At 44.8% G+C, this 8,218-nt stretch overlaps 1 protein-coding gene across 3 annotated transcripts in view; it reads left to right on the forward strand.

The window, feature by feature from the left end:
- LOC146802009 (gap junction beta-2 protein-like) overlaps nt 1–7,953 on the forward strand; it is a 399,391-nt gene extending 391,438 nt beyond the window's left edge. For all 3 annotated transcript variants that reach the window (XM_085621559.1, XM_085621558.1, XM_085621557.1), the window contains one exon: nt 6,439–7,953. In XM_085621559.1, coding sequence (XP_085477685.1) covers nt 6,457–7,197 — 741 coding nt within the window. In that variant the 5' untranslated portion in view covers nt 6,439–6,456 and the 3' untranslated portion in view covers nt 7,198–7,953. The remainder of the gene's footprint in view (nt 1–6,438) is intronic.
- The last annotated feature ends 265 nt before the right edge of the window (nt 7,954–8,218 follow it).

Genomic DNA, 8,218 nt, shown 5'->3' on the forward strand with positions numbered 1-8,218 from the left:
AAATGGGATAAGGGCAGTGTTCTGGAACAGGGCGCCAAGTGTATCCATCAGAGCTTCCTCCCATGTCTCCACATCCTCTCTCCCAATTAGTTCTTTAAAGGGGCGGATAAATTGAAGGCTTATCTCTGGTGCATACAGCTTGAGGGCTGGGTATGGCCGCAGACTTCTGATATAGCCGGTGTGCGCTATCTTTAATAGATTGTTAGGGCATTCTGGGAGCCTGCATTAAGGTAGTAATATTCAAAATTGGGGGCCCCTAGCACCCCTTATCTACAGGTAGCTGGAGCTTATATAATGCAACGCAATGCCTGCCCTTGTCCCAAATTAAATTCCCCAGCATGCCATGGAGATTACAAAATGTGGAACAAGCTATATGCACCAGGTGTTTGTAAAAGTAATAAAGGAGACGAGGGAGCATCACCACCTTGGATTGTGATACTCGGCCCTGAACTGTGAGCAGGAGCGTGCTCCAGAATGATAGTTGCGGACAAAGGGAGGCGATGGCTCTCTTGAGGTTGCAATGAATCATGCCCTGCAAATTGTGATACATTGTAAATGCCAAGGATACTGAAATGCGCACGGCTGCTGGCATATAAGATAACGGTCCACCATCAAGCAGTGCGTTGGGCAGTCCGGACTGAGGGGAACAGGCAAAATTTAACCCAGTTCACTCCCAATCCTGAGGCAACACGAAATTCATCCAGGGCCACCTGAATCTCCCCAATTCCCTGTCAGATATCATAGATGTAAATGGGCACACTGTCCACATAAAGAGAGACATTATGCAGTTTTTCCCCCATAGGAATGCCCCATGTACATCCATCACATCGCAGTTGTCGGCTAAGTGACTCCATGGCTAGGGCAAAGAGGAGTGGGGACAAAGGGCACCCATGGCATGTACCCTACCAATTATAATCGGGTCTGAAATGAGTTGTCCTATCTTAACTCGGGCCATAGGGTTTGTGCAGAAGAGTTGTATGAGGCGTGAGAGGGGGCCAGTGATGGCCATCTTAAAGAGCGTGGCGAATATGAACTCTCAGTCCAGGATATCAAAGGCCTTTTCTAGTTCTAATACTAAGCAAGCCGTATATGGCCAGTGGGCTGGGGCGTTTTCTATCACTATGCGGAGTCTACGGATGTTTAAGGTGGTTGAGAGGTTAGGAATGAAGCCGTTTTGGTCCCCATGTACCAACTGGTGCAGGTGTTATAGGAGGCATCCATCCATCAATGACTTTACTAATTTTTGTGTAATCTGTTTCTAAACATAATGTTCCTTTTTGTCATGCCAATGTAACTGCACTTACAAGGATACTCAATCATATGAATAACATTAGCCTCTTTGCAATTATTATGGTGTGGTCAAACCCACGTCAAGAGTAACTCTGTGTTCTGTGAAATGAAAGATACTGCAGTTGCCACAGGGATAGTGTCCACTATTGAGAGCAAGTCCCACAGTATGTGTCATTGGTTCTCTTACCATCTTCATGGCCTGCACCAAAATGTCTTTCAAATTCTGTCTCCTGTTAAAAGCATAAGGGGGAAGGGGTCAAGAGTGTGGTTCCCAAAAGTTCAGACTATGTCAGTGTCTACCTCTGAACCTTTTAAAGCGTTAGGTGGCATGAGAAGGGTGGTAACACATGCCATAGAATTGGCCTGTTATTTCTGCACTGCCTCAAGGTGTGCTTCTTCTGGATTTCCTGTCTGGCATGCAATTTCATTTTAGTCTAGGGACCTGGATGAAAGGTAATCTCTCTATTAGTGCACTTGGATGCTGGCTATCAAAACGAAGACGGCATTGGGTTTGTTGGCTTTGAATTGATTCCCATTGTCAAATTTCCTCCAGAGGGAATGATGAAAAAGTCTGTAAAATGTAGATTTTCATAATCATCAGGGCTGGTACAGTGCAGATGAGGATTTAGTGTGGTGACCCATTTGGTGAAGTTGCTGGCGATCCATATAAACACACTTTGACAATATACTGTTTCCATAGCAGATATGCTTGCTGAACGGATTATCAGGATTGTAAATATGTCAGATTTCGAACATGAGCATGTATAGATCAGCCAGACTGAATGCACAGGTACTGCCCATGCAAGTACCCCCTATTTGTTTGGAAAGCAACTCCTCACATTAATATACCTTTTCCTTCATGGCCAGCGTGGCACATTCCATGACAAAAGTTATTGGAGTCGTATGATTCATTTTAATTAGGCTGATAGATCCCTCAACAGTGCTTAAAGTAGCCTTCTGTGGGATGCTCTTGTAGAGGCTGCCATATCAAGCCCTATAAGAATTTTTGTGGATGGTTAACAAGCTAGGTCATTCAAAAATGATGGCATTATTTGTACCAAGGGAAGTAAAAGGAAATAAGAGAATTGTTCGGAGGTCCCCAACCAGAACCTATCCCAGAAACGACTAGTCTGTCTGCTGTTAGTGGCATGCCTTATGTGTCTTAGTCGGACAATGGTGAAATGGAATCTGTCTTTTGCTTTTTTTGCTACCAAGAATGCTGCTTCATGCTTTGTGATCCAACCAAAGACTTCCGCTTCAGGGACCAAGCTCATGATCTTGGGATGCAATCTTTTTGTTAGGCCTTCCGTAAGCTTTTTGCTAATTCTAGTATCTGATCAATATTCCGCCCAGTAGTCATCAGCAGCAAAGACCACTCTGGTGCCACCTGTATCAGCTGGTTTAATCACTAGAGTTGTCATTTGCAAACTGAGGCTGCCATTCTCTCCTCATTAGACATATTGCAGAAACATTTCTCTTGGTTGGCCATCAATATTCATAGACCTGATCACAACGTTTCCGAATGTTGCTACTTCAGGGGGAATAGACTGAGGTGGAAGATATAAAATCAAATTATTCCTAAAGTTTCAGTACTGTCAATAATGGGACCGTGAAACATCAGACACATATAAATAAGAACAGATCACGTACCTTCTGCCTAGCAGCAAAATGATACACAAATCACACGTCGATCCAGGATCATGTAAGAGGTCAACATTTTTACAGCTATAATGAGACTGTAAACATACTACAATACACGCTAACATGTTAAATCCTATATCACAATTATGGGAGTCTCTCGGAATTTTCTGTCTTTCTTATTATTATTTTTTAAGGCCTGACTGGAGAGCTGTGGTGCATTTTGGACTCGTAGCAAACACTAACACTAGTAAATGGGTTTTCTATACAAAAGATGCAAACATTGCCCTATTTGACTCTTGCCAGTAAAGATAGGTCTCTTCTGATGCAACGGGAAGAAAGGGGCACACTGCATGGAAGCCAGGACCTGGAACTTATTTCTGAGATTATGAAGTCAGATGACCCCCAGAGTTCAGTGAGGTTATTGGCAAAAAATTTAATTTCTTAGACAACCTGAAAAATTCCAGAACTGCTTGTGAACCGTTTACACAGGATATTCTGGAGTGGATCTGAATAATTTAGCATCGACTTTGCCAGGCGGGGCTGGCTTTTTAATGTATTATGATAAAATAATGTAGCCATAAATCAGTCTTTTCTTTACTGTTTTCCCATATTAATGTAATAGTATCGCTGTTTATAGTGAGTCACTTGAGTCACACATTAGTTCCTGTATTCTGTACTTGCATTTCATTGGATGGAAGCAAACTTCCAATGCCATCCCGAGGCAAACAGAGGATCACAGAGTTTAAGAAAGCCCTGAAGCCCATCTGTTCCTCAACGCCTGCTCAGACTGCCCCCGTTACCCATAGTAATGTCAACAGATACAGCTCCCAGATGCTCTCTAATGCACAGTACAGCGCTCCACAAATTACTAAACAGCATAAGATCACTGACATTACCATTATAGACATGTTGAATCTATGAAAACACAAGCTTACCCTCTGGCTTTTGAATTTCGGGGGCCAGATTTATCAATATTTGGTGCAGTGCAATGCGGCAAGACAACTTGCTGCACAGCGTCAAATGGAGAGTGCTGGAATACGCCACATTTACCAAGATGTGGCATTTTCCTGATCTTTTACTTCGCTGGCGCACTTTCTGCTGCCAAGCGCCAATGCAGTCATCCTTGCACCATGGAGCTAGGGTGCTTGCGTTGCAGGTAGAATTGTGCTTGTCCAGGAAGGGACAACCTTTTGCTCAAAAGCAATCCTTAGAGGCTTGTTTCTCTTTCTATCCTGTAGATATTTCTCTTCATTGAGCCTCTATCTGGAAGGCGTACAATTTTTACTCCGTCCCAGGTTTACTACTCATGGTAAATCTGGGAATGCACCAAAAAGCATGGGTAGATGCATGTGAACACCCATTCGACACCTATGTATCACCTTCCCGGCACATTGTAATGCAAGGCTGCAACTTACACCGCCTTGCATTACTCCAGATTTACCAAGCAACTCAGGGCACTCCGGGGCCTTCCTTTCCCCCTGGAGTTATCCGGTAGCCTGCTGTACACCCTCCGAGTTTCCTGAGGGAGCACCCACGGAGCCTTAGCCATCATGGCTGCTGGCTCGGCAGAGATGCCTCGCTGCTGTGGAGTTTGAGCTGGCGGCTCTCCCCCTCCGACCGCCACCCTCCTCCAGGATTTGACCTCTTGTTCCACTCACTGCGGACCCCAGGAATGATCCGGGTGGCCTGCTTCACACCCTCTGAGTTTCTTGAGGGAGGGCCCACGAAGCCTTTGCCATAATGGCCGCTGGCTCGACAGAGATGCCTCGCTGCTGTGTGAATGTGAGCTAGCGGCTCTCCCCCCTCCGACGGCCTCCCCCCTCCAGGACTCGACCTCTTGTTTTGCTTTCTGCAGACCCTGCCCGGAATGCCCCGCGACGCCTTCCAGTTTTGCAACCCGACACCCACCATCAGGACTCAGCTTTCATGCTTCGTCTACTGAGGACCCATCCCAAATCATGCCGCGACGTCCTCTCGATCCGCCTTTGGGACAAGCAGTAGCGTTGTTGATTTCCACTTTCGGTTCCACCGACGCATCCCCGTTGATGGCAGATTCCCGGGTGTGTCTGACTGCGGTGCTTGCAGCCTGAATGAGCTCCGGTTTCCCTCCCGAGTGGCTGCTCCACTTGAAGAGGGCCTCACAATGTCTCTTAGGCCAATCTTCGCTCAAGGTACCCTTTTTGTTTTTATTTCCTACCCTCAATGACTTATTGTCATCGATGGGACAGTCAATCCCCTGACTGTAGAATGGCGTCTAGGCTTGTAACGCTCGCACATCTCCTGATTGTTTTTCATATGTATCCTCGCCTACGTGAGTTGGCGCCTTGCCTCACTTGTACCTGATCTGCAACTCACTGCTTGCCAGCTGCCCATGTGTTCTCTGGGTACAATTGACTATCATCATTGTTGAATCTGCTCTCCCGGCATATGGGATGGCGCCTGCTTGGTGGCAGCTTGACTCTCCACATCATAGGTGACTGTACACCCAGCAACCCTGCACTTCTGTCCCACATGGTACTGAGGCCTGCTTGACCTCTCCTCATTACATTGATGGTCCAATCCGGAGTGCAGGAACTGCTGAGGGAGACATAAGACATGACGCGGCACAGTTGCCCCACACTGCTGAGATGTCCTTGCGCGTTGCCCCAACTTGACTCTGAACTTAATGACTATGAGACCCTATCTAAGCGTTGGGCCTATTTACTCTATCTTCTTGACCCCCACAAGGTTTTTCACTCCCACTGCTGATCTGCCAGATCTTATTCGCCTCCCAGTCCCCCCCACCTTCCCTCCTTCGTCCCCTGGGGACTTGTTTCTTCTGTATTGGACTCTAAAACTGTAACTAGTGTAACCATGATAAACTGTTTTTCTTTTCCCTGACCACTGGGACCTGAGCACCATGGCTGATGCCCGGTGGAGCTGCTAGACCGCTATAGAGGTGATCCGCCCTGGCTCACCACCTCGGCCGTCACCTACCCAGCCGGACATTGGGCACAGTTCTTCCCATCTCCCTGCCGTTGTCTAGTCTCTCCCCCTCCCTTCTTCTAATTACTATTATATTGCTTTTCTTCCCATGTTCTACTCTGCTCTGGTAACGTATGTAATTTGTAATCTGTAACATAACGTTCCTCATGTAAAGCGCTCTGATACCTACGGGTCTAGCCAGCGCTATATAAAACTCAAATAAATAAAATAAAATAAATAAATAAAAGGGCCGCACAAGGTGGCTTTGCGTGGCTTGGTAAATTTGACTTAAGTATTGCAATGCAAAGGCAACACATTCCTTTGAGAAATCTGACCCCAGATATTGTTTTCTCTGTTCTTGGTTAAAGTTCATTTTTAGGAATGAGGATATTTGTTTTTGTAAACCGTTGACAAATCACATGTTATTTAGGTACATTATAAAAACAGTCAGCTGTCTATGTAATGGAAATAAAGCTGTCTTCCTTTTTTGATTGTTAACATTGCCATCTAAATACATTCTTTTTATTTTATGTTCTCTCGAAGGAAGAGCCAGCGAGGAGTATGGACTGGGGAACACTGTATGAGGTAATCGGAGGGGTGAACCAACATTCCACCAGCATTGGCAAAATCTGGCTGTCCGTCCTGTTCATTTTCCGCATTTTAATCCTTGTCGTGGCTGCTGAAAAGGTCTGGGGAGACGACCAATCGGACTTTGAATGCAACACTCTACAGCCTGGGTGCAAGAATGTCTGCTTCGATCACACCTTTCCAGTATCTCATGTCAGACTATGGAGCCTGCAGCTTGTGCTGGTAGCCACGCCTGCCCTTTTAGTGGCAATGCACGTGGCCTACCAGAGGCGAAAACAGAAAAAGCAACTGTCCAAGCAAAAGAAGGGCTGCCTCGATGCCAATGACATAGAAAAAATCAAACTCCGAAAGGTCCGCATCGTGGGCAGTTTGTGGTGGACCTACGCCATCAGTATTTTTTTCAGGATCCTCTTCGAGAGTGTTTTCATGTATATGTTCTACTTCATGTACACTGGTTTTCAGATGCCTCGTGTGGTGAGGTGTGATAGTTGGCCATGCCCCAATGTGGTGGACTGTTTCATTTCCAGACCTACTGAGAAGACTGTGTTCACCTATTTTATGGTGGTTGTATCCACGGTGTGCCTGGTGCTCAACATGACAGAATTGTTCTACTTGGTGTTTCAAGCTGCTACCAGAAGGGCAAAGAAAATTTCCAAGCATTACTTTCAACAACATGAGAATGACAACACCAACAGAATGAATTTAATCAGCTAATAGAACAGTCTAGGCAACCTCAGGTGACATTATAGTAAACCACAGGACTGGCCCAAAGTCTCCCATCAGTTCTGAAAAGTATTAAGTCATTCAATTTCCGCAGTTTGATATTTCGTCAATTATCATTTTTCTACAGGAACAGTATGTTAAATTGACCAAGAAATACTGTGGAGATTGGATAAGTCAACAGATGTATGTATGTATATATATATATGTATTTATGTGTGAGAACTAGTCGTTAAATGTTGATGAACAAAACTCTAGAGGTATCTAGTAATCTCGAAGACTCCCCCCTATAACAACTCTATTCTATCCATGAAAACTAGTGCACTTTGTTCTGTTTTGGTCCCATTTTGTTATATTTGCAATAATACTGAAAGTACACAATAGCATAGACATATGTGTGTTCTCCTTCTCAGCAAATCTCAACATGTTCTGGTTGTTAAATATTTGGGAGAACTGCAATAGGTTCCACTTTAGAGGAGTTGTCACCGTCAGGCAGTATTGAAAAATGTATGTTGTTATTTTAAGCAACTCAGTGTGTCCTGGAATAGTGTGGATCACTGTACAAATAGTGCACTTAAGGGGTAAATGATGTAAATATTCAAAGCACTAGTCTCATATACTAGTCTCTCTAAATATTAAACTGACAGATTTTCTAAATAGTTTGCAATGATGAAATGAAAACAGTTCCGCGTCATTATGTCAGATCCATGTGAATTGTCTTTTTTATTATTAAAAGTGATCATAAATGCATTTAAAATCCAAGTGCATTCTTCTAGACTGTATCAAACCATCACACACATTGGGACATGGATGAGCATGCTTGACAGTGGCGGCTGGTGACATTTGAAAGTGGTGTGGCGTAAAGTTATCGAGCTACTGCACTGAGGCCCGCGAGCGTAGCAAGCGAGCCCAAACAACCTACCGGGGTTTTTTTGAAAAAAGAGTGGATAAATGGAGCATTTTCAAGCAAATTTGAGGAAGCAGGAAGGTTGATAAAGCACTTGCGAAAGTGTCA

This window comes from Triturus cristatus, chromosome 8, assembly GCF_964204655.1.
Source record: "Triturus cristatus chromosome 8, aTriCri1.1, whole genome shotgun sequence".
NCBI classification, from domain to species: Eukaryota; Metazoa; Chordata; class Amphibia; order Caudata; family Salamandridae; genus Triturus; species Triturus cristatus.